General features: G+C 43.8%; 2 protein-coding genes across 4 annotated transcripts in view; one reads left to right on the top strand and one right to left on the bottom strand.

Annotated features, from left to right (window-relative positions):
• Positions 1-1,146: 1,146 nt before the first annotated feature.
• LOC113541875 (transmembrane and coiled-coil domain protein 3) lies at positions 1,147-11,653 on the bottom strand. 2 transcript variants are annotated; one of them, XR_008302076.1, is made up of 5 exons: positions 11,398-11,653; positions 4,180-5,030; positions 3,923-4,058; positions 2,699-3,086; positions 1,147-2,668 (listed from the first exon to the last, which is right to left on the bottom strand). XR_008302076.1 is itself a non-coding variant. In XM_034306230.2 (4 exons), the coding sequence occupies exons 1-4, from the start codon at positions 11,398-11,400 to the stop codon at positions 2,796-2,798; spliced, it is 1,281 nt and encodes a 426-aa protein (XP_034162121.2). In that variant the 5' UTR covers positions 11,401-11,653; the 3' UTR covers positions 1,148-2,795. The 2 variants fall into 2 exon arrangements, 1 of the variants encoding a protein (XP_034162121.2); XM_034306230.2 differs by having other exon boundaries at positions 1,148-3,086.
• Positions 11,654-13,740: 2,087 nt separating this feature from the next.
• nup160 (nucleoporin 160) overlaps positions 13,741-26,768 on the top strand; it is a 20,363-nt gene continuing 7,335 nt past the window's right edge. The window contains exons 1-24 of one of the 2 annotated variants that reach the window (XM_034305960.2): positions 13,741-13,858; positions 15,175-15,283; positions 15,550-15,760; positions 17,869-18,079; positions 18,306-18,381; positions 18,656-18,770; positions 19,188-19,427; positions 19,805-19,902; positions 20,011-20,095; positions 20,880-20,948; positions 21,075-21,158; positions 21,535-21,705; positions 22,016-22,115; positions 22,268-22,433; positions 22,653-22,786; positions 23,932-24,092; positions 24,206-24,342; positions 24,464-24,534; positions 24,692-24,854; positions 25,345-25,414; positions 25,780-25,878; positions 26,038-26,160; positions 26,344-26,439; positions 26,564-26,658. In XM_034305960.2, the coding sequence (XP_034161851.2) occupies positions 13,768-13,858; positions 15,175-15,283; positions 15,550-15,760; positions 17,869-18,079; positions 18,306-18,381; positions 18,656-18,770; positions 19,188-19,427; positions 19,805-19,902; positions 20,011-20,095; positions 20,880-20,948; positions 21,075-21,158; positions 21,535-21,705; positions 22,016-22,115; positions 22,268-22,433; positions 22,653-22,786; positions 23,932-24,092; positions 24,206-24,342; positions 24,464-24,534; positions 24,692-24,854; positions 25,345-25,414; positions 25,780-25,878; positions 26,038-26,160; positions 26,344-26,439; positions 26,564-26,658 (2,975 nt within the window). In that variant the 5' untranslated portion in view covers positions 13,741-13,767. The remainder of the gene's footprint in view (positions 13,859-15,174; positions 15,284-15,549; positions 15,761-17,868; positions 18,080-18,305; positions 18,382-18,655; positions 18,771-19,187; positions 19,428-19,804; positions 19,903-20,010; positions 20,096-20,879; positions 20,949-21,074; positions 21,159-21,534; positions 21,706-22,015; positions 22,116-22,267; positions 22,434-22,652; positions 22,787-23,931; positions 24,093-24,205; positions 24,343-24,463; positions 24,535-24,691; positions 24,855-25,344; positions 25,415-25,779; positions 25,879-26,037; positions 26,161-26,343; positions 26,440-26,563; positions 26,659-26,768) is intronic. The other variant, XM_034305959.2, reaches the window with a different exon arrangement.

Raw genomic sequence — 26,768 nt, 5'->3', positions numbered from 1 at the left:
GAGAACAGAACGAGTAACTCGTCTTTCATCCAGCGGGCCATGAAGGGGCTTCTCTCATTTCTGAAACCTACAGCACAGAAACTCAGAGAACAAAACCACTGCTTTCAGTTAATACATAAATCACAGTGTGTGTGTGTGTGTGTGTGTGTAAAGCTCACTGAGAAGAGTCGACTCTTTCGGCTCCCAGACACTTTCGTTTGCAACATTATGAAACAGAAGCGTGTTTTTCTTCTCATAACATCGAAGTCACAGAGCAGATTAAATGTACATGTATGTTTCCCCATTCTAGCGCCGCCTTTCTCTCCATGTGTATATGCAGAGCGCCCCTATGTGGCCACCGATGAAACTACACCCACAGCAGCAGAGGGGTCAGTCTCCCAGTGTAGAAACAAATCAAATGGAAATGAGTGCCTTTATTTTGTGTCTGTTTGTGTTTACACTCAAATGAACACTGAACTGAAGTAACCACACTTCGAGGTTTGTGCAACTTTAACTGATGTTTAAAATGTATGAGATGTAATGATTTTACAGATCACTCTTGTCCTGGATTATCTTTCAGTCAGGATTAACCCAGAATGAAACACTTTCAGATTACACTCATGACTCTCACAAATTCTCAGCTCTCATTGGTTATCGGTGTTTCACACAAAACATCGAGATTATGTTTCCACACGAGACGCTCGGTGTGTCCTAAACACTCAACACTGAATTCACTGGAGGCCATGACTGGACTATGGGAACGGGAATGGGATTAAGATTGGATTTAAGATGATCTGGAAGATAACTGTATCAAATAATCCCAAAATCTGGAGAGCTTTTACGATGATCAGGACTAAAAGTGGCGCTGTAGCGTGGGCCAGGCATAATGAGCGTCTTACAGATGTACCAACGTTGCTAACTAAATAATTCTGGGAGACGGAGAGGAGAAACAACAATTTTATCGCAAAAAACAAAAAAGCAGAGTGTGTATCAGTGGAGGGAATAGCTCCATGCTAACGCCATAAACAATAATACGTGTGTTGGCTATAACTGAAATTTATCTGCAGAAATTATTAATTTATTTACACCGCACATCACAAGAAAGTATAGAAGTATAAATAAGTATATAATCTAATAATTTAATACAAACTTCAACAAAAAGCTCAATCAATATTTAAACTTTTATTACTGATGAAAGAAAAACAACAAATAAATCAAACAATATGACTAAAAATACTAATATACAAAAAAAACACAATGCTTATAAAAAAACAGAATTATGACATATACAGTACACACACACACACACACACACACACACACACACACACACACACAGCAAATGCGAAGCAGCTACACACAGTTTACCTGCACTTTAATTACCAAACAACCGCTTTATCAACAAACGAATGCAAAAATCCTCATTCTTTTGTTTTCTATTGGCTCACATGTCTGAGGTTCTCAAATTCACAGGTCAAAGGTCACAAAGATAAAGTTGGTGCAAAGCGAAAGTAGCATTCCGTGTCCTTTCCCCTTCGGTTAATCCGCTTTTACACCAACAGAACTTTATTCACGTTTGTTCTGATTGCTGTTTTAGCTGAAAGAGCAGAAAAGTGTGTCGTTTCTGTGCCTTTATCAGCACAGATCAAAAATCATTAAAGCTATGTCTAAACCAAAAATATTGGCACCCTGATTCACAAGTCACAGTGTACTAACAAGAATCCTGTTGTCTATTTAAAATTCAAAATGAAATTTAAAAAAAAAAAAAAAAAAAGTTCTGTTTGCGCAATGACTAAAAAAACTATTATAAAAAATGTGATTTCAACATTGAGCAAAAATGTTACTCCATTCCCAGTGTTCAGGTTCAAACCTGAAGTTCAGGTCCAGTACTAGTGATGAGAGTTAGTGTACTTCCACATACACAGTGTTTAGTGTGTTTGAACCGAACCCTGGTGTGTTCTTTCCCTCAGTGCGGTTCTTTATGCAGGTGAGAACACACTCGAGTGATCACGCTCGGGTCCGAGAGCGTCTGAGCGAGGTGGTCTAATGAGAAAGTGATCTGACTCTGAATCGACTCACTGCAAGAAGTGAATCGAACATGTCGTGTGTTTCGGGTTGAGCTGCCTGTCTGGCAAAACTGAGCCGAAGCACTGCAGAGGTGACGTGTGTGTGATTAAGAGAAGAAAGAAAGAAAGAAAGAAAGAAAGAACTGATTTGTGTAAAATTTGTACTCACATTTGGTAAAGGCTGTTTAGATTTTCCTGACCAATAAAAAGTCTAATTTTATTCTTTTTTTTCTTGTTTTAAGCCGAGCCCCCTCTGCCAACTTTTTTTTGCTTTGCTTTTTATTTTGTTTAATTAATGTGTGCAATGTGAAACCAAACTGAATCAAATAGCAAATGAATCAAATGAATCAATTTCAGTCTGATTCAGAGTTGACAAACTGAGCGATAGGAGTGAAAATGCTCTTAAAGAGTGAAAGACCAGTGTGAGGGTTCAGGGTCTGGGTTCAGGATTAACGGATGAGGTTCAGGTTCAGTTTCAGTTTCAGGTTCAGTTCCAGGTTCAGGTTCAGTTCCAGGTTCAGGTTCAGGTCCAGGTTCAGGTCCAGGTTCAGTTCCAGGTTCAGGTTCAGGTTCAGTTCCAGGTTCAGGTTCAGGTTCAGTTCCAGGTTCAGGTTCAGGTTCAGGTCCAGGTTCAGTTCCAGGTTCAGGTTCAGGTTCAGGTCCAGGTTCAGGTCCAGGTTCAGGTTCAGGTCCAGTCCTCCATCCAGGTGTTTGGTTCTGAGTCCGGTGTTTGTGTGAGGACTTTAGTGTTCAGTGATGCAGTTCTGTGTTAGTGTTCAGTTTGTCGTAGCTCCTCCAGACCAGAGCGATCAGCACCGCGCTGAACACCGTCACCAGCAGGTGTGTACGACTCCGCACGCCGGTCATGATGCAGCGTGTCGCCGTGGAAACACACACCAGCAGCAGCGTGATGACAGCCAGCAGCACACTAATGATTTTAGCGAGGAGCGTGCGGGCAAACACACCTTCAGACTCCACCTGCACCACCTGCACCTGCTGCTCCAACTTACACAGCCGAGAGTTACAGGACTCCAGCACCTCCTGAAACACACACGCGCATACACACACACACACACACACACACACACACACACATCCAAATGTTCAGTATCCAAATATTTCACTATTACAGAGGTTTACAGTTTGTTAAGAAAAATAATCTATTAAATAACAGACTAATCATGATAAGGATTTAAAAAAAGAAAACAATCTGCATCATTATCCTTCATATTTAATAAATGTGTTTTTTTTCTTCACTCTTCATGAGATTTTGGTGATTTTAAAGTTTCAGTGTCTTTATTTCCTTATCATCAGTCTAATCTTAAAATTCATTTTACTAATTCAGTAAATAATTTCTTTCTAAAAAATCTCAGACATATAAAATATTTCTCTGTACATTTTCTGACTCACTGGGATTTTTTTTTTTTTATTCCTAACCTTTCTAACTTTCACCATTTTAGTTTACTAAACTTTAATTTTTCTCTTTTTTTTCCCTTTAATTGTTTTGTTTTTATGTGAAATTAATCTGAATTTGTTAAATGAATTTACAATAAATAATTAGATCAAAGGCAGAAAAAAATTTCTGAGAACATGTGCTGTGAATTCATATTAAAGTATTAAAGTGTATGTGCAGGACATCAGCGCCCCCTGGTGGAGATGAAGGAGAAACACACACTGAGACTTTAAAAACAGGTTTTAGAAATAAAATATCTCTATGAAATGGGATTTTAAAACTGTAGCTGGTGAGTTCAGTCACAGTATCAGAGTCAGTGTTCTGTGGTCTTCATTCTCCAGATCACACACCAGCACAGTGTCAATGAAATCATCCTAACAGGAAGTGCCTCTTTTCTCCACTTCCTGTCGGAGTGTGAGGTTACCTGCAGGTCTCTGGCTCTCTCGTTAGCCTGATAAGCCACTTTCTCCTCGATGCTGGCTAACTCCTGCTTCAGATTCGCCATCTCATGCTGGTGAAGTTCAACCAAATCGTTGAGCTGCTCCTCCAGACGCTCCACCCTGTGAGCGAGCGAGCGAGCGAGCGAGAGAGAGAGAGAGAGAGAGAGAGAGAGAGAGGAGTGAAACATCACCGCTGGGATTCCACCCTGAACATTAAAAACCTGGAGATGAAGAAGCTAACCTTTCTCTCTCATCCTCGAGCCTCTGTGTGAGGAAGTTGTCTTCACTCAGGTCCACTTTCAGAACCTCCATGTCTTCAGCGAGTCGGATTTGGGACTGACGGATCTCCTGAAGTTCCTCCAGCACCATGTTGATGGAGTTTTGGTCGTGTTTGTGGATGGCAGGATTTCCATTACTGTCCGCCGAAGCCGAGGTTCCCGAGGAGCACTCGTCGTCGTCGCTATGGAACTTCGACTGGCCCACTATGGTGGCGCTCCCGCTCAGCATCCGGCCTCCACCTTCGTCTAGCGAGGTCTTGAGCTGCGAGATGTTGTCCGCGCTGCCGAATTTGTTGCGGATGAGATTAGCGAACTCTCTGGGCTTGTTGAAGAAGGAGGGCGGTGTGAGTAGCACTGTGGGAGCGCTGGGTTTTAATCTGTCCAGGCAGTGATGGCGCCCGCTGCCGCTCACATCCTTCGGTGTCTCCTTGGAAACGTCCTTGGTCTGATCTTTAGCTGTGTCTTTAGGGCTGCTGTTCTTGGAGGAGCCGTTATTGTTGTTGTTGTTCTCGCTCTCCTTCATGCGTCTGTAGTACTGATCCAGCTTCTTCTGTAACTGGTTAATGTTGTGCACCGTTTTCTGGTTCTTTTTCTCAAACACCTGCCGGATTCTCGCCACCTGCTGCTTATCGGCCATGTTGACCAGCTTGAGAAACTCGGCCACGTTGTCGTCCTGCTCCATGCGCTCCACCCTCAGCTGCTCCTTTGCCTTCAGGATCTTCTGCTGCAGGTCGCTCGAGGAATAAAGGTTCGAGTCGGAGCCTCCACGCTGCATCATCGGGACGGGGATACTGAGGACGTAACCGTCGTCCATCTGAAAACACACACACACACACACACACACACAGTCAGACAGGGAGCTTGGGAAGGGAAACCAACGTCAGAAAAATGAATGTGGAAACTGCAACTGCTGCAGAATAGTTCAGACAGACTGCTGACACACGACTTCTCCGAAAACAAGTTGCTTTAAAACAAACTGTTCACATCCAGAAGAAACTGTGTTATTTTACAGTTTTAAAAAAAACCTTCTTCTAAAAAATTTAAACCCGTTCCATCATGAGGGCAGGTGGACGTTATTATTATTATTATTATTTTTTACATATACATGTTTTTTCTGTTATAAGGTGAAAAACAAAATCAGAAAATCAGCTGGTGTTTGACTGCAATAATCTGATCCTGGCAGAGCAGAACTCGGGTCAGACGGCTACGTGAGAGACTTCTTCATTCCTCTTTTATTCGTTTGATTTTGTGAAAAAATGTCCCTGTGATGAACAAAACATTTAGATGTTTGCAACTAATGTCTCCTTTGCCTCATTTTTTGTATCTGTAACACGTAACATGTCCTGTAACATTCTGTGATGACTCCATCTGTCTATCCGCCTGTCCGACTGTCCAGCTACCTGTCTGACTCTTCATATAACTGTCTATCTGTTCTTCTCTCTTTCTGTCTGTCTGTCTGTCTGTCTGCCTGATCATCTGTCTATCCGCCTGTCCGACTGTCCAGCTATCTGTCTATCCGACTGTCCATCTGCCTGTCTGTCTGTCTGACTGTCAATCTGTCTGTCTCTTCATATAATTATCTATCTGTTCTTCTCTCTTTCTGTCTGTCTGTCTGCCTGATCATCTGTCTATCTGTTTGTTTGTGTCCGTCTGTCTGTCTGTCTGTCCACTGGAACAATGCAAATTTCCCTCAAAGAATCAGAAATATATCATCTGTTTATCTGTCCACATCCAGCTGTTTCTTTCTATATGTCTGTCTGTCTTCATTAGCAGCTCTGGCTTCTCTATAGCACCTGGAGTCAGTCTTTCATTTAAAACACACACACACACACATACACACACACACACACACAGACAAAACGAGACATGTTGTCTTCTTGGTTTCTAGTTTGTTTCTCTGCAGTTTCGTCTCACTCTGAGGAAAATCAGGAAGTTGTTTGAGCTGAACTAGAGGAGAGCACTTTTTTCTTCTTTCCTTCCTCTTTCTTCTAGTCTTTCTGAGGTAAAAAAACCGAACAGTTAACACCCGAGAGACGTTTCTCTCTCAGGGCGGTGCAACACCTGACCTCTGAAACGTAACGAATTTACTGAAAATCAGTCAAAAGCAAAAGTCAAAAGCAGAAATGAATTCTAATAAGAACATTAAGGAACACTGGTGTTTGGAACACAGATGAAATGAGCATGAACACAGGGAGGGAGAGAGAGAGAGAGAGAGGGAGGGAGAGGGAGAGAGAGAGAGAGAGGGAGAGAGAGAGAGAGAGAGAGAGAGAGGGAGGGAGAGGGAGAGAGAGAGAGAGAGAGAGAGAGAGAGAGAGAGAGAGAGAGGGAGGGAGAGGGAGAGAGAGAGAGAGAGAGAGAGAGAGAGGGAGGGAGAGAGCGAGAGAGAGAGGGAGAGGGAGAGAGAGAGAGAGAGGGAGGGAGAGGGAGAGAGAGAGAGAGAGAGAGAGGGAGGGAGAGGAGAGAGAGAGAGAGAGAGAGAGAGAGAGAGGGAGGGAGAGGGAGAGAGGGAGGGAGAGGGAGAGAGAGAGAGAGAGAGAGAGGGAGGGAGAGAGCGAGAGAGAGAGGGAGAGAGGGAGAGGGAGAGAGAGAGAGAGAGAGAGAGAGAGAGGAGGGAGAGGGAGAGAGAGAGAGGGAGGGAGAGGGAGAGAGAGAGAGAGAGAGAGAGGGAGGGAGAGAGCGAGAGAGAGAGGGAGAGAGGGAGAGGGAGAGAGAGAGAGGGAGGGAGAGAGAGAGAGAGAGAGAGAGGGAGAGGGAGAGGGAGAGAGGGAGAGAGAGAGAGGGAGAGAGAGAGAAAACACCATTTGATTATAGATAAAAACAGTACAGAAAACTTTCACTTCCTTTTTAACGTAAAAATGTCTCATCGTCGTCACTCAGCACACTCAGTACTGTACTAACAAAGTCTGTTCTCATTGGCTGAGAGCAGTACAGGCTGTTCTGATTGGTTGAGAGTTATTCAGTCAGAAATTCCATCAGTGGAGTCAGTCACTCAGCCAGTCATTCACTACTTCAGTCTCTCCACCAGTCAGTCAATCGTTCAGGCAGTCAGTCCATCAGTCAGTCAGCTAGTCATTTAGTCATTCGGTCAGTCAGTCATTTGGTCTGTAAGTCAGTCACTCAGGCAATCATTGGGTCATTAGGCCAGTCATTTAGTTATTTGTTCAGTTGTGGGAAGTGGGAAGTGGCAGCTCAGTTGTGGGAAATGGGAAGTGGCGGCTCAGTTGTGGGATGTTGGACTTAACCGTTAACGTTGCACTTCTGAGCAGAAGGTCGTGAGTTCAAATCCCAGCACCACGAAGCTGCCACTGCTGGGCCCTTGAGCAAGGCCCTTAACCCTCAACTGCTCACTTGTATAAATGAGATAATTGTAAGTCGCTCTGGATAAGGGCTTCTGCCAAATGCCAAAAATGTAAATGTCAGTTAGTCACTTGGTCAGTCATTCAGTTCCTCACTCACTCAGTCAGTCATTTGGTCAGTAAGTCAGTCTCTCGGCCAATTATTGAGTCACTAGGCCAGTCAGTTAGTCATTCAGCCAGTCATACTGTCAGGTGCTCCATCAGTCAGGAGGTCAGTTACTCCGTCAGTCAGCTAGCCATTTAGTAATTTGGTCAGTAAGTCAGTCACTCAGGCAATCACTACATTTCTAAGCCAGTCATTCAGTCAGTTAGTCACTTGGACAGTAAGTCAGTCATTTGGTCAATCATTGAGTCATTAGGCCAGTCATTCAGTCTGTCATTCACTCCGTCAGTCCACCGGTCACTCGGCCAGTCAGTTAGGCTCTATTGCTTCCAGAAATAATTAGTCAAATGTAACTGTGTATACACACACACACACACACACACACTCCAAATCCACATCACCGTTAGGCTGCATTCCAATCCTGTTTATAAACACACACTCTTCTGTTTCATATGTGTCCATCTTCCTCACTGAAGATCATTAAATAAGTGTTTAATTAAGGATCAGCTCATCATACTGTAGACTTAAGAAACAGAATTTACCCAGAAGGCATTGCACACCTCTGAGTGGGAGAGGAAACCGACAAGCGTGCGCTGGTATGCAAGGTGTAGGTTTCTCAAACGAGCCCAAACAAGCTCACACACACACACACACACACACACACACACACACACACACACACACACACACTGTCTTGCCCCAACTGAAGGTTTATTTGCACTTCTGTAGTGCAGTGTCTGTGTTCAGCTCGTATCTGCACAGGTGAACACATGATGTACAAATACTGAGTGTGTAATCACACACACTGATTCAGTTTATTTGATTTGAGACAACACAAGTACACAAAACTCCCAAAACCTGCATGACTAGCCTGTGTGCTAACGGTTAGATTAATCTGCCCTGAGGGAAAAGATACCAGCAGCAGAGAACAGGAACGAGACTGTACAAGTCTGAAACCGTTACTGACAGCAGATTAAACGCAGGGATCTTCACATTACTGAATACAGTTAATAACGACGATTAGAAAGGACACACCATAGGATCCTCAGGGTCACTGCTGAACCGAGACGTGTCAGTCACTCCGTCAGTCACTCTCTCAGTCACTCAGTCCGTCAGTCACTCAGTCACTCCGTCAGTTACTCAGTCACTCCGTCAGTCACTCACTCAGTCACTCACTCAGTCACTCACTCACTCAGTCACTCACTCAGTCACTCACTCAGTCACTCACTCAGTCACTCAGTCAGTCACTCAGTCACTCAGTCAGTCACTCACTCACTCAGTCACTCACTCACTCAGTCACTCACTCACTCAGTCACTCAGTCAGTCACTCAGTCCGTCACTCCGTAACTCACTCCGTCACTCACTCCGTCAGTCACTCCATCAGTCAGTCAGTCACTCCATCAGTCACTCCGTCAGTCCGTCACTCGCTCAGTCACTCACTGCATCAGTCACTCCGTCACTCCATCAGTCCGTCAATCACTCAGTCACTCCATCAGTCACTCTGTCAGTCACTCCGTCACTCCATCAGTCACTCTGTCAGTCACTCCGTCAGTCACTCTGTCAGTCACATAATCACTCAGTCAATCACTCCATTAGTCACTTCATCAATCAGTCAGTCGCTCCGTCAGTCACTCCGTCAGTTACTCCATCAGTCACTCCAGCGGTCCGTCAGTCACTCTGTCTTACTTTTAAATCTTTTAAAATATGAAACAGGATTTTTTTTCCTCGCTGTTTTCTTACAGGACTAGTCTGTTTTAGCGTCTAACATGGTGGTGAATTTTCTACCAAAAAATGATAAACTGCAGCCTCCTCAGTTTATTCTGTTTAGGTTAAAAATGAAGATTTTTATTCAGATTAAATGATTAGTCACATTATCATCATTAGGCTGCATTAACCTGAGCTACTGAGATATTTTTTAGTTTTCCTTACAGTTTTATGGTTTAGGGTTTTTTTTTTTTTTTTTTCGAATCACTTACAGCAGCTTTAAGAGTCCCTGGAGGACTAGTGTTTAGAGTTCAGTGCTCTCGCTGCCTCGGCCCGGGTTCGACTCCCGGCCAGGGAACCAACACCAGCCACTGGGGTTACACACGACAGTTCACTCCCAGTGCCGGTCCCAAGCCTGCGTCAGGAAGGACATCCGGCATAAAAACCGTGCCAAGTCAAATATGCAGACCAACGATCTGCTGTGGTGACCCCTAACGGGAGCCCAACAACAACAACAACTTACAGCTGCTTTAAGAAATAAGTAGTAATAATAGACACATTTACATTCTTTCAATTCTCTATTTCCATCAGATTCTAATGAAATAGTGTGATTTCTGAGTGGAACCAGTTTTCAGCAGGATCCAGTTTGACCAGCTGGGAGTCATCTGTGGTTTATAGCTGAATTTTTTCCACACACACACACACACACACACACACACACACACACTTAAGCATTATCTGTTGGAAGATCCTGGTGTTTCTTCGCGTGATGGTACGAGAGATAAAATCTGATATTTACTGTTTAAACATCACGCCTATTTGCTGTGAAACTCCCACGTGGACGAATATTTTTTCCGAATAATTTTAGACACTAAAACCTATTTCCAGACTGATGACCCTTAAATCATATTTAAATTTTTTTAAAACTTTATTTGCAGAGATTTTAAATTTAGATTCATTTCCATGTTTAATGTTCTTGCATTTAAAGAACATTGAAATGAAATGCGTCTTAATTGTACATCAAATACACAGATCCACAGATCTACAGATCCACAGATCCACAGATCCACAGATACACAGATCCACAGATCTAACTATCCACAGATCCACAGATCTACAGATACACAGATCCACAGATACACAGATACACAGATCTACAGATACACAGATCCACAGATACACAGATCCACAGATCCACAGATCTACAGATCCACAGATCCACAGATCCACAGATCTACAGATACACAGATCCACAGATACACAGATCCACAGATCCACAGATCCACAGATCTACAGATACACAGATCCACAGATACACAGATCCACAGATCCACAGATCCACAGATCTACAGATACACAGATACACAGATCTACAGATACACAGATACACAGATCCACAGATCCACAGATCTACAGATACACAGATCTACAGATCCACAGATACACAGATCTACAGATCTACAGATACACAGATACACAGATACACAGATCTACAGATCTACAGATCCACAGATCCACAGATCTAGCCCGAGTTTATCACAGATATTACACAAACTCCTAAAGAGCGAGTTTTTCTTACCAAAACATTATCTGTAGGACAAAAACAGATTAAAAACACAGTTATCTTTCTTTCCTGATATTTAGTGGGAATATTTTTTATTTATATATTTCAAAAGTTTTAAATCTAACAGCTCTTACACTTCTTCAGCTTTTCCATCATCACACTTTTACACAGAACCTCAACATCAGAAGCTTCCAAGCAGAAGCACTTTAGAAGGGAAGAAGCCTGAAAGCTCACAGAAACACATTTCTGCACAAACAACAAGAAACGCTTCAGAAACAGATCTGAAACAAATAACGAGTCTGACAGGTTTAACAAAGGTCCCGGGGACGTAAACACACACACACACACACACACACACACACACACACACAGTTTCTATGGATAATAACTTTCAGGCAGGAATGCAGGAATGCGCTCACACACACACACACACACACACACAGGAGTCTGTTACCATGTGTCGGGATTTTGGTTCTCTTCAGTTCTCTGAACTTTTCCGCTTCTTCCGCAGGTTGAGACGCAATAAACAGCCCCAAATCACACACTTATACCCAACACTGATCCATCACACACACACACACACACACACACACACACACACACACACACACACACACACTCTCTCTCTCTCTCTCTCTCTCTCATACACGCGCTCTCTCTCACACTCACACTTCTGCACCCGATCAGTTCACACACTCTTTATACACTACTACAACTCCCAATATAATCATGAGGAGTAAAGAGCGCCCCCTGCATGTCACACACACACCCACCCACCCACCCACCCACACACACACACACACACACACACACACACACACACACACACACACACACAAAGTGTGATAAAGTGGTGTAACTGTTACTGAAGTTATTTTTTTCCTGTAACAGCACGTCCAAACAAGTTCCTGTTGTCGCTTACGTTACAGCAGCTATAAACACTCGTTCCCTCACCAGCATCTCTTTATTCTCTCTCTTCACGTTAATAAGATTAAAAACACCCACAGCTTGTTCCGCATGTTACCGAGAAACCACAAAGAAGAAGCGTAAACTCCTCTGTCCTGCTGAAGATGTCAGAAAACTCAAAGTTCCAGCTTTACCTCTGACTGTTACAAAGCGCTGACACTGGAGACTCCTTCCATCAGTGTTAAACAAACATCTCGTTATTTTTAGAAATATAAGATATTACAGATTCCCTCTAAGCAGATTCCAGTCCAAGGTAGGAGTTAGAACAAGCTCATCCTCCAGAAAGGCTTAGGGACAGTTCATCTCAGTCTCAGCATTATGTGGATAAATCGATCACATTCAAGCTCAGGTGAGAAAATCCAGACACCAGTTTTACCATCTGAGACTGCTGGGGAAATTCAGGGTCTCGTCAGCGCTCCTGAAAACGTTCTACACTGGGGCTGTAGAAGGTTTACTGTCTCAGAGCATCTCAGTGTGGTACGGAAACTCAACACCCCAGGACCACGAAGACCTGCAGAGAGCGGTGCGCTTAGCTGAGCGCATCTCCGGGTCTGCTCTCGTCTCTCTGCTCGACATCTACACCAGGAGATGCAGTACAACAGCTGCTGAAGCCATCAGGGACTCCACCCACCCCGGAGACTGTCTCTTCATCCTGCTGCAGTCAGACAAGTGCTTCTGTAGTCTGACGGCTGAAAGTGAGAGGCTCAGGAGGAGCTTCTTCCCTCAGGCCATCGGACTCCTCAACACGGACATGTCCACCATACAGACGTCTTAAAACTCCATAAAGACTCTCCAGTCAGTTTGTATTGTTAGTACACGTAACATTCTGCGTATTTTGTGCATCTGTTTTTGCACATTCCTGTACATATAGTTCTTATTTCTTATTATTTCTTATTCATTTCATTTTTAAATTGTAACTTTAATTTAATTGTAAGTTTAATTTAATGCCCAGTCTAAAGAGGAGTAGGCCAGGTCTCCATTTCACTGCAGGTTATATACTGTGTATAATTGTGTATGTGACAAATAAAAATCTTGAATCTTGAATCTTATAGCATGAGAGCAGCAGTGGGACATCAGAAGAGCCAGCCCTGAACAAAGGGTTATTACATGACCGTAATTATCATTCAGAAAGACATCTGTCTAGACAATCACACTTTCCAGTGGTCACGTCTGTAACGACATCAGTAATGTGAGAACAGAAAGTGATCACGTCAATTATTATCCTTAATTTACATTTAGAGCCAGACTTCGTTTACACTACAGGTGGGAAAATTAAGTATAAAATGTATAACATATTGTTCCAGGTTCACGTTGACTCTGATGAACCTGAAGCGCTTCATGTACTTTGTCACTGCTACACTGCAGTAAAGTTATTCTTCATCTCATTATTCGACATCCTCGTCATTATTTTCTTACAGAAAACTTCACCATATCAAATTATGTTAAAAAACTGTGTATGTAGATCGTCTCTCATGTTATAAGTGCCTGTATTAAAACTGAAAAGGTACTTAAAATGTATTAAACATAATATTATGCCGCACAGCAGCTTCTTTAACACTGTAATCTCATAATGATGAAAATCATTGTATTTTTTAATGGTTTTTAAACACTGTTTGTCTTTAGAACAACTATATAAAAATTATTTTTGTTACTAAATAAGGAAACTAAAATGAAAAATATATATATATATATATATATAATAAAAAACAAACACAAAAAAATTTTTTAAACAGTGTAATAAGTTGGTGCAGCTGTAACTCCATACCAGACGGGGGCGATAGAGAGCGCAGCACGCTCGTGCACGCTTTTAACTCTACGCGTTTTTGTGCGTCACTTCCGGTGTTCTGGCGCGCGGAAAATGGCGGCTGCCTTAGAGAGAAGCTTTATAGAGATCTGCGGGTTTGAAAGGGAGACAGTTTCCCGGTTTCGGGATCTCACCATTAATCTGGGTAAAATAAAAGTGTCTCATATTGTTCTTATTAGGGCATTGCTCTTTTCATTTTAATAATAAATATATATATTTTACACAAACAGCAAAAAAAAAAAAACCCCGCGCGTGCGTGAGTCTAAACAGCGCATGCGCCGTACCGAGGCTAATTTTACGCTAGTTAGCTACTTGGCTAGTTACCGAATTAGCTTAACCCTTCCTAAACTGATTGTAATCTCTGTTTATAAATAATTATAATTTTTATAGAAATAGTTAAAATTTTTAGAGTGGTTTATTTCTTTTAAATGGTTTGTTTTGTGACGTCATTTTAGGATCAAGTTTGTTATTGTGGTAGCACATTTTACCTCAGAGCAAGTTATAAACAGCAAACTTTTATTTTATAATTTTTTTTAAATAATAAAACACAACTTTTGTACCAGCATCACCTCACACAGGTGTACAGTTACTGACTGCTGCCCTGAAGAAAGTATTGGCACCCCTCTGCCATGTGTTTCAGTGGGAAAAGACCACTCAGACACTGATTTATTCTCAAAACAGCAGTGACACAGATGTGGTGGTGTTTGTGGTGTGATGTTACACATTATATCAGTAAATATCCACATACAGTGACCTGAATTGTAGTTAGACCTGATAAAGTCACAACGCTGTCTATAAACGTGTATTAGTAATGTGTCGTTCGGCAACGAGTCGACTCTCTGGTTCGACTTTTTTTTTTTTTAAGTCAAACGTTGACAGTCGACTCTCTGGTTTGACTCTTTTTGAGTCAAACGTTGACAGTCGACTCTCTGGTTCGACTCTTTTTGAGTCAAACGTTGACAGTCGACTCTCTGGTTCGACTCTTTTTGAGTCAAACATCGAGAGTCGACTCTCTGGTTCAACTGTTTGAGTCAAACATCGAGTTGGGTTGACTTGGGTTCGTGGTAAAACTCTTGTAAGTCAAACGTTGACAGTCAACTCTCTGGTTCGACTCTTTTTGAGTCAAACGTTGAGAGTCGACTCGTGTATATGACTCATTTTTTTTTGTGTGTGTGTGTAGGCAGTTACAGGTTGTTACAGGTTCAGTGTAATTTAATCACTTAGAATTAGAGAAACCTTTTCTTTTTGTTCGTTAGTATGAAATGTCTGGTTTAGAAATTATGAAAGGCGACTCGACTCTTCTTGGTGAGCTGAGTCAAATAATCTGACTCACTCCAAAGAGCCGAAATTCATTACTAATGCGTATGAATAAGTTCAAAGGCAGCTAAACTAAAAGCATAACTCGGATCTGTGTGTTTATTGTAACGGGACGGTGTGCTGATGCGGTGGTGCTGTGTGCAGGTGTGAGCGCGCCCCCTGGTGGCGGGAGGCTCGCGGACAGCGCTGGGGCGTTCTCTTACGAGGAGAGCGGGAAACTGCTGTCTCTCACCAGCAACAGATTTATCCACTGGTGAGTTATGGAAGGAATAAAACACTTGGGGGCATGCTGTTAAAGGAAAGTAATTAACGCCCGATGCGAAGCGGAGTTTCCGTTTTCACCCTGAAGTTGATTAAATGAAGTTGAATGGTTTAAGTTCAGTTTATACCACTTAATTATTTTTATTTAGCTGCTGTTATAGAAGATTAACCAACACCCTCTGACCAATCAGAATCCAGAACTCGACAGAGCTGTGTGTGTGTGTGTGTGTGTGTGTGTGTGTGTGTGTGTTTGTTCAGGTCCACGTCAGGAGACACGGTTCACCTGGTGGAACAGTCTCTGGACGTGAACCTCTTGAACAACTCGCTCCGGCTGAAGATCCAGAACTGCGCCGTGCTTCCCGGAGGCGTTCACATCCACGAGACGCTCAACAATGTCATCATCCTCATCGTCACCAACCAATCAGTGCACAGGATGGTGCTGCCCCACCCCACGCGCATGTATCGCGGCGTGAGTGTGTCACTGTTATCTCTCTCACACACACACACACACACACACACACACACACACACACACTGTTAACTTTCGTGTTCTTGGTTGTATGAGTCATATACAGTCCCTTCCGAAACTATTGGAACAGCAAGGCCAATTCATTTGTTTTCACTGTAGACTGAAGACATTTTGGTTTGAGATTAAAAGATTAATATGAGAAGAGAGTTTAGAATTTCAGCTTTTATTTCCTGTGTTTTATAGAAAATATCACATTTTGTATCAGACCACCCAATTTGTAGGTGAGCAAAACTATTGGAACATGTGATTGACAGGTGTTTCTTGTTACCCAGGTATGTCCTGTTAGAGTGATTGTTTAAACAATAAATAGCCCTGAACATCTGTTCTTAGTTTTAGGCTACGTTTACACGACAACGATGTAGTCAAAAACGGAGAAGTTTTTCTCTTGCGTTTTCAAAAAGTTTCAAACGATTCGTGTTTACACATATTCGCAATAACGGCCAAAAACGCTGTATTGCGTACGCCAGGCCAGTAGTTGGCGCTGTCACCTTGTTAGTTGGTTGTAATATTGGTGAAGTAAATCCACACTTTGCTGAAGAAGCGTTAGCAAACTCTTGAGCAGCAGCAACATGACCATGTTCTCCGCCATTGTTGTGTGTGTTTGTTCGCGCTTAATGCCTTTACAATAGACACGTACTGCGCATGTCTACATACCGAACACGTACTGCACACACGCATGACGTCACCGTTTTCAAAGATTTCCGTATTAGGTGTTTACATGGAGACGATAACTGCGGCGTTTTCCAAAACTTGCACTTTGAAACCCGTTTTCAAAAATATGTGTTTTCAGTCCCCAAAACGCCGTTGTCGTGTAAACGAACAGGCAAAACGCATAAAAAGTTTCCCGTTTTTGGCTGAAAACGTCGTGTAAACGACCCCTTAGTCTTCAGTTTCGTCTGTGAAGACTGCATCTGTTAAAACGGATAAACCAACATGAAGACCAGAGAGCTGTCCATGGGAGAAAAGCAAGCCATTTTAAAGCTGAGAAAAGAGGGAAAATCAATCAGAGCCATTGCTCAAGCATTGGGAATAGCCAATACAACAAATTGGAATGTCCTGAAAGAGAAAGAAACCAGTGGTGTACATTGTGAGAGCTGTGAAGAAAAACCCAAAAACAACAGACAGTGACATCACCAACAACCTCCACAGGGCAGGAGTGAAGGTATCACAATCCACCGTTCGATAAAGACTTTGAGAGCAGAAATATGGAGGCCATACCACAAGAGCCAAACCTCTCATCAGCAGTAAGAGTCAGAAGGACAGACTGGAATTCACAAAGAAATACAGAGACGAGCCACAAAAGTTCTGGAACCAAGATGAACCTCTACCAAAGTGATGGAAAGGCCAAAGTGTGGAGAAAGAAAGGATCTGCTCATGATCCATAACATACGAGCTCATGGGTGAAGCATGGTGGAGGTAGTGTCATGGCTTGGGCTTGCATGGCTGCTTCTGGAACAGACTCACTAATCTTTACTGATGATGGAGCTCATGATGGTGGCAGCAGAATGAAGTCAGAAGTCTACAGAAACATTCTGTCTGCCAATTTACAGAGAACTGCATCCAATCTTCATCATGCAGCAAGACAACGACCCAAAACACACTGCAACACAACAAAGCACTTCATCAGGGAAAAAGTGGAAGGTTTTAGACTGGACGAGTCCATCAGCAGACCTTAACCCAACTGATCAGCATTTCACCTCCTGAAGAGGAGACTGAAGGGAGGAAACCCCCCAAAACTAACAACAGCTGAAAGAAGCTGCGCTAAAAGTTTAGAAAAGCAACTCGAAAGAAGAACGCAACAGTTTGGTGATGTCATCAGCTTGATGCAGTTATTGCAAGCAACAGATATGCAGCCAAATATTAAGCGTTATTTACTTTAATTCACTTCAAGACTTATCTGTTCCGATACTTTTGCTCACGTAAAAATTGGGTCGTCTGATAGTTTCGGAGGAGACTGTAGACAGAACCTGTTATATATGAGAGGCCATGTTTGTATACAGTAACTGTAATGTGTGTGTGTGTGTGTGTGTGTGTGTGTGTGTGTGTAGGAGCTGGTGGCCGAGCTGCAGATGCAGAGTGTGTTCACCGACGTGGGGAAGGTGTGTGTTCAGGACGCTGTTCACTCCTTCACTCTGTCCTTCACTCAGAACCCCGTCACGTCTTCCTCCTGGCTCAGCACACACGGCCACGCCCATTTCGCTTTGGCCACTCCCGCCGGGGGCATCGCCATAGTTACCTTACCCCCCCACGATCAGCAGGGTAACATGAGCACTCTGATGGACTTTCAATAACAAAAAAATTTAATGATCTAAGAAATGATTACAGTAAATAAACAAAAAGGCTGGAGGCTAAATTAAGGCAAATGGAAACTAGTTATGTAGCTACTTTACATTCAGAGTTAGCGCTTTTAGAGTGGATGTTAATTGTGTGTGTGTGTTTTTGTGTGTGTGTGTTTGTTTGTGTGTGTGTGTGTGTGTGTGTGTAGGTTCATTGTCAGTGATGGAGTTAAAGCAGAGTTCAGTGATGCAGAGGTTAGCAGGCTGGGTCCCCAGTGCCATCAGGTGAGTGAAGACTTTCTCTTCTTCCTCACTGCACAGATGTGTGTGTGTGTGTGTGTGTGTGTGTGTGAGAGATGATCTCGGTTTATTTAAAAAGCCAAGATGAATTAATTACCATAATTAAACATCATATTTATTTATTTATTTACTGCTAAATTGTAAATGAAGGCTCGTCTTCAGTGTGTTTTTTATTAAAGGTTATGTAAATGTGCGTGTGTGTGTGTGTGCGCGCGCGTGTGTGTGTGTGTGTGTGCGTGTGTGCGTGTGTGTGTGTTAGAGGGGACCAGAGCCCGTGTGACCTGGCGGTGAGTTTAGCCGTGTGGCCGATGGAGAACGACACCTTCATCTTCGCTCTGTGTCAGGATCATAAACTGCGCGTCTGGTCGTATAAGGTTCGTAACGACGTCTAAAACCCGACGCGCACCCACATTGCATTATGGGTAATCTCAGGAGTGGGGCGGAATATCGGTGTAAACAATTTCGTGAGGTTTAAAATCCTGTTTCTGTGACCAAAACCCGAAAAGCCGTACTGCTATAACAATAAGCACAATGACATCATTCTGGCTCCGCCCCCCTCGGTGATAATTTCTTCAGCCAATCACTGGACCAAGGGGGGCGGAGCCAGAATGAGGTCACTGTGCCCTACTGCTGTAACAGTAAGCACAATGACATCATTCTGGCTCCGCCCCCTTGGTCCAGTGATTGGCTGAAGAAACTATCACTGAGGTCTGATTAAAAGCGTGTGTGTGTGTGTGTGTGTGTGTGTGTGTGTGTGTGTGTGTGTGTGTGTGTGTGTGTGGCGTCTACAGGAGCAGCAGTGTGTGCTGGTGGCGGATGTGTTGGACTACGTCCCTGCGGGTCGGGCCGAGCTGAGGAACAGTGCGGGCGTCTCTCACCGTCTGCGTGTGTGTGTGTCCGGTTCTGCGGGCGTGTGTGTGTGTGTTTACTTCGCCGCTCCGCACCGCGGTCAGTTCTGTGTCCTGCAGCTCGGGTCCAGTAACAACACACGCTACAGCCTGGAGCACATCTCTACCATCTACAGCACACAGGTACGCACACGCACACACACACACACACACACACACACACACACACACACACACACACACACAGCGAGCGAGTGTGTCCTATAAAGTGTGTACTTTATAACTAGGTGGTGTTGAACATTCTTCATTCCTACTTATTTCTACTTGAGTGGTTCAGCAGCCTGGGCTTATTGGGCAGAGAGCTGTCAATCAAGCATGCTCATTAGAATATTAGGCCACACCCACCCTGATAGCTCTCTGATGTTGCTCTTGCATTTTATTTCTGCTCTGCTGGATGTTTTTAAACACTCAGGATTTATAAAGCATAAACATGTATGTAGCATAAACGTGTGTGTGTGTGTGTGTGTGTGTGTGTGTGTGTGTGTGTGTGTGTGGATCAGGAGACTCTGGTGGACTTTGTTCTAACCTCCACTGATATCTGGGGTCTGTGGGTGGATGATGATAACCAGACCGTGGTGAAGTACATCAACTTTGAGCAGTAAGTATCACACTCCACTAACACTCTGAGGTCAGTTTATGAGTTTGTGGACACGCTGACGTGTGTGTGTGTGTGTGTGTGTGTGTGTGTGTGTGTGTGTGTGTGTAGTAACGCAGCAGGCATGTGGAACCAGGTGTTTGTGCAGCCCGCCCCGGAGGAGGAAGTTCACATCGGGTCTGAGCAGGATCCCAGAGTAAGAACTAAACCAGCTTTAGAACTGTGTGTGAGAGTGTGTGAGAGTGTGTGAGAGTGTGTGAGAGTGTGTGAGAGTGTGTGAGAGTGTGTGAGAGTGTGTGAGAGTGTGTGAGAGTGTGTGAGAGTGTGTGAGAGTGTGTGAGAGTGTGTGAGAGTGTGTGTGTGTGTGCTAATCATCATATGAATCTGAAATGATTGACAGCTGCATAGGTATATTGAACTCTCTGATATTAACTGACCCCTGGAAGCCCCGCCCCTTTTTTCCTCCTCACATTATTAATCTTTCGTCTCGACTCGATTTTCAAAACTCGAAAGATGCGCTGACTCGGCGTCCTCGCTTTCTGTCACGCTAAAATTGAGAATGTTTTGAATGTTATCCTGATTTATTAGGGATGCGGTGAAAATTATCAGCTGAAAGCTTAATAAGTCTAACAACAACGCTAACACTTTACGATTAATTTTAACGCTAATTAGAAAGTGATTAAAAACGATGTTTTGATCAAACCAGTTGTTAGAAATTGGAGTGCGTATATATAAGGGGTTTTACGGTAATGATCAGGTGCTTGAGGAGAAAAGAAGCTGACTGCTGTATCAGCTTTTTTTCTCCAAGCGCCTTTTCGTTACCACAAAACCCCCTAATTTCTACTTTAGATAAATGTTTCATGAAAAGACGATGCTGAAAATGCACTCCGCCCCCAACGTAATTATCAGTGTAAAATAATAAAATAATAAATATATTAATCTTTTCTATAAACTCGCTGCTGTTTGTTTCCTCTCTTCAGGAGACGTACCTGGACGTTCTGTTTTCTCCTCTGCGCTTCACTGCTGCTGCTATCGTAAAGGCTCTGCAGGTAAACACACACACACACACACACACACACACACACACACACACACACACACACACACTGATTCATCCTCCTCCAGTCTCCCTCTCTCTCTAGATGAAATGAATCACTTGTTTTTGGTTGTTGCAGATTTACAAACGCGGAACGGAGCGATTCTTCGACTTAACGTGGGAGACACTGAAGAAAGAAGTCACTCTGGCTGTAGAGAACGAGGTGACACACACACACACACACACACACACACACACACACTCCATATGGCGAGGATTGGTAGGGAATTATTATATAAATAAACCGAGAGTGAGTTTAGTCAGTTAGACTGATAAGGAAGTGAAATGTACAGCGCCTCCTTGTGGTTAAACGCAGCTCTACACTGCACACGCCTCCATCAGCTCTTATTTAGCAAACAGTAACATTAGACTAATCTATAACTGACAGCATTTACACCAAGCTGCTGTAAAATTTGAAAACTTTTTGTATTAGTGGGGAAAAAGATTTATACTGCTGGTTATTCCTGCAGCGTTGTGTTCTGTGTGTCGTGTGGGTGTGTGTGTGTAGCATTGATAATAGTGTGTGTGTGTGTGTTCAGCTCCAGAGCAGTGTGACGGAGTTCGAGTTCTCTCAGGAGGATTACCGCATGCTGCAGGTGGAGTTCTGGTCCAAATTCTACGCCTGCTGTCTGCAGTACCAGGAGGCTCTGTCCACCCCCCTCGCTCTGCACGTGGACCAGGCCACAGCTATGGTCTGCCTGCTCAAGAAGGTACCAAATACACATAACAGGGGTGATGATAGTGGCGACAGGATGTTACGGCAAGGCACAAGGTGTAATTCTGTTTATTGCCACTTAATCATTTACCTTCATGGTCCTCTGACGTGAGCAGACTGTTTCCATAGCGATAGTAGCCAAACTATTTATACCAATATGATTATATATTAAGCCACGCCCCCTTTTAGTGACACTGTCACATACAAGCAGCGAAATTTCTAATGATTTGAACTGATTCTGGTGTAATGATTCGAATCAGTCAGTCTGTACAGCGTGTTCGAGGTCATCATTAATGTTTCATCAGGGCTTTGTGTCGTTCCTGTTGCCCTGCTTTGCCGTGGATCACCTGTACCTGTGCTCTGATGAGTACCTGTTCTCCGAGGAGGAAACACCTGTAGCTGATGGTAACCACTCCCACTTAATGACGTTATCACAGTTATTTTATCACAGTTGAATGTATTGGGGGAGAGGGGTTTAGCAATGTCATCACAGTTGATGATCCTCTGTGTGTGTGTGTGTGTGTGTGTGTGTGTGTGTGTGTGTGTGTGTGTGTCAGAACCGGAGCTGGGCGGTGATGTCCTGCAGCTGGTGCAGTGTTTACGGCTGGTGAGTGAGTGTTTGCAGGGTGAGATGGTGTGTGTGATGGACAGAGCGGTGGAGATGCTGATGTCTCCAGAGAGAGCTGCAGAACAAGTTCTGGAGAACCTGCTGGCTAATGACAAGTCAGTACCCCACACACACACACACACACACACACACTCACACACACTCACACACACTCACACACATATGTGCATCACCAGCCTTCTTTGCTCTCTTCTGCTTTAAAGTGTTCTAGTCAACACATAAACATGCTGACCTCTTGTTTTTGCTAAGTGTTTGTGTTTGTGTGTGTGTGTGTGTGTGTGTGTGTGTGTGTGTGTGTGTGTGTTGTGTTTCAGTGATAATTTGATTGCTGACATCACCAACAAGCTGCAGGATGTGCGAAACCCTCTGGCTGCGATGAACGCCCTGCTCCGAGAGCTCGACCTGGAGACGGAGTTAGACGCGCCCGAAACAGCGCCATCACGCACAGGTAAGATCTCTCTCTCTCTCTCTCTCACTCACACACACACACACTCTCTCTCTCACACACACACACACCAATCAGCATTTAATCAGACTGTTTATCCCACACGCTCTGTTTTTCATTTCATCATATCTCTTAAGCTGCGTTCGCGCCATGTCAGAATTACCGTAATTACTAGACGACAACTCGGACGTTCTACTCAGAGCTGTTCACGTCCTCAGACTCTGAATTATGTGTTTATGCGCCAAAATGAATCTGTGTGAGATGATGATGTTAACTGCAAAATACATAATTACAACATTAAATCTTATTTTTGTGTCATTGCTAAATATTAAAGTACACAGAAAGCAGAAAGCGCCTCAGGTAACAATAACATGCTGTTTATTAATAACGCAGGTGTTGGTAATGTGTTGTTCCAAACCTAAACAAACAACAACAATGATAAAATAATAATAACAGTAATAGCAGTAGGAAGAATGAACCTTTTTTTTTTTTTTTTCCTAATATAAAATTAACCACAACAAGTAACAGTCTGTGCGAGCTACATTAATCTGTATCGTATATCTTTTGGTGTTTTTTTTATATTAATCTTGCATTATTAAGGCAGTAATAATAATCATACGAATTATTACACACAAATATTGCGAGATAACTACTTAGCTACATTTTCCTGCTGAAGCCGCCGCCATTTTGAGTGTTTACGCTTGACGTTGCGGCGGTCAGGTGGTACAAGTCGGAGCTCTCAGAGAATTCCTAGTTTACAAGTTGTGATTACAAGTTCTACGAGTCAGAATCTCGTAATTACGAAACGTCCACAAACTCCTAAAATTAGATTTGTTCATGTGACTACATTTTGCCACAGATTTGCTGAGTCTAAATGGTTTGATTTAGATCCAGAGCTGAGAGTAGGAATAAATATGTGCAGATAAAAACTGATATTTCATAATTATTTGTGTGAAAGAAAGAAAAGAAAAGTATCTCCATCTCTCAGTCCTGTTAGTCGCTGCATCACTTTGCATCTCATTTGCTTAAAGTTCATCTGAACTTTGTTGCAATGCTTTTCTACTTCTCGCTAACACGCCTAGGGTCACTAAAGGTCAGTGTTGCTGGGAATCATCAGACGTAATTGTGTGTGTGTGTGTGTTTTGCAGGCCGGTCTCTGAGCGTGCGTCTCAGTCTGTCCCAGCTGTACAGCAGCAGTGTGGCTGTGAGCGTTGTGTGTCAGGCGGTGTGTCACATGGCCATGACTCGAGCGCTGATCTGCAGAGACCTGCTCATCCTGCAGCACCTGTACCTGCGCCTCGGAGACAACGTGAGTCTCTGCAGAGCGAGGACCTGGTACATGAAATGGAAATGGACATAAATAAGACGTGTGTGTTTGTGTGTGTCTGTGTGTGTCTGTGTGTGTCTGTGTGTGTGTGATAGGTGCTCCTGGCAAGCAGCGCTCAGTGTCTGCAGCTGCAGCAGGATCTGATCCCACGCTGTTCACACCTGCTCTGCTGTTATCACCTGCTCAAGCAGCTCAGCCAGACCCTCGCCTCACCTGTACCACTCGACACACTGTACGCGCACACACACACACACACACACACACACACACACACATATATGCAGCACCAACATATAACCTGATCTGCGAATCTAACCACACACACACACACATACACTTTGTCTGTGTTTCAGAGACGCTAACCTGCAGCACCTGTCCGTGTTGAAGCTGTCCGATTCCACAGCCATGACGGCCAACAGATCAGGTGCGACTCCGGGGTCAGGAGTGTGACAGTGTAGATACAGGTATATAACGGTAATATGTTCAGAATGTGTTAATATTTGGTAAACCTTCTGTCTCCGTGTGTGTGTGTGTGTGTGTGTGTGTGTGTGTGTGTGTGTGTGTGTGTGTGTGTATGTCAGTGTTGAGTCCTCAGACGGTGGTGGAGCTGTTCTATCAAAACGTAGCTCGTAAATCCATTGTGCTGCAGCTGTTTGGCCAGAAGGAGGCGCCAGAGAGTCACATCACCAGCCTGCACTGGAACCAGCTCATCTCCAACGTAGTGCATCTGCTGACTCAGTTACTGTATCCTCTATACACACACACACACACACACACACACACACACAGCTCATCTCCAACGTAGTGCATCTGCTGACTCAGTTACTGTATCCTCTATACACACACACACACACACACACACACACAGCTCATCTCCAACGTAGTGCATCTGCTGACTCAGTTACTGTATCCTCTATACACACACACACACACACACACACACACACACACACAGCTCATCTCCAACGTAGTGCATCTGCTGACTCAGTTACTGTATCCTCTATACACACACACACACACACACACACACACAGCTCATCTCCAACGTAGTGCATCTGCTGACTCAGTTACTGTATCCTCTATACACACACACACACACACACACACACACACACACAGCTCATCTCCAACGTAGTGCATCTGCTGACTCAGTTACTGTATCCTCCACACACACACACACACACACACACTGTGTTTGTATGTGTTTGAGGCCTTACATCATCACCATGATCAGGTGGCCTAGTAACCCCAACTTCCTGTTCCCGGAGTGCATGATGGGAAACTGCCAGTACACACAGCTCCAGGTGAGCTACTGCTGTGTGTGTGTGTGTGTGTGTGTGTGTGTGTGCGTGTGCGTGTGCGTGTGTGTACTCTCTTTAGTGTGTTATTACTATTACCTGCATGTCTTATTTGCACTTTACCTGCTCACACACACACACTCCTGCTGGTGTATGAGCATCCACAGGTATGAGAAGTGCCTTTGTGTTTGTTTTCTGTTCCCCAAACTTAGCCGTGTTCAAGTGCGGCCATTTTAAATATTATTAAAAATATTATAAATATTTTCTGTCTCAGTTTTCCAAAGTCTGATATGATACCTGACCAGTATATCCACTGCTGTCGAGTGATTATTGATGTGTGTGTGTGTGTGTGTGTGTGTGTGTGTTTGCAGGAATATGTGCGTCTGATCGGGCCGTGGTGCCAGGCTAACGTGGGATCGTGTCGGTTTGTCCTGGGTCAGGCGTACCTGGCCTGTGGAGAAGGACAGAAGGTAAACCAGAGATCAGTCCCATCAAACCAGAGAAAAAAAATTCTAACATCATCGTACGCTAAGAGGCGGAGTTTTATTTCTTTCGGAAAGTCTTCGTAAAGTCTTCGTAAAGTCTTCGTAAAGTGATCTACAGCTTTCATGTTTTTTATGCAATTGTAGGCGCTGCAGTGTTTCCAGGAGGCAGCACCAGAGGTGGAGAAGGAGGAGTTTCTGATGAGATTGACGGGCACGGAGGAGGACGAGGCGGGAACGACAGCGCCGCGATTACTCTATTACAACAAGGTACACACACACACACACACACACACACACACACACACGGGTTCTACATTGTATTAATGATGATAGTGATGCTGAATATGCTAATGCTGTGTATATCTGTGTGTGTGTGTCTGTGTGTGTCTGTGTGTGTCTGTGTGTGTCTGTGTGTGTCTGTGTGTGTGTGTGTGTGTGTGTGTGTTTCAGGTCCTAAGACTCCTGGAGGACGTCGGGTTGCCAGATCTTGTGATTCAGTTAGCCACGCTGGCCGTATCCGAGGCTGTGAATGACCAGCGCAGTCAGGTGCAGAAACTCTCCACACTGCTTACGCTTTCGCTACCATCCTTTATCTTTTTTGCACTAATCTTCATATTATTATTCATTTTTTTACACACACACACACACACACACGTGTGCACTGACACAGGCAGCTCTGTGGACGCGTATTTTTAAACACCATCTGGATCTCGGACACAACAGGGAGGCGTATGAAGCTCTGACCCAAAACCCTGATCCCAGCAGGTACACACACACACACACACACACACACACACACACACACACCGTAATGCTCTAGTTGAAAGCCCGTCTCACAGCTCTATATACGTTTTATTTGTGTGACGGATGACAAG

Source organism: Pangasianodon hypophthalmus, chromosome 7, assembly GCF_027358585.1.
Source record: "Pangasianodon hypophthalmus isolate fPanHyp1 chromosome 7, fPanHyp1.pri, whole genome shotgun sequence".
Classification (NCBI taxonomy): domain Eukaryota; kingdom Metazoa; phylum Chordata; class Actinopteri; order Siluriformes; family Pangasiidae; genus Pangasianodon; species Pangasianodon hypophthalmus.
This window is presented reverse-complemented; position numbering and strand designations above follow the sequence as displayed.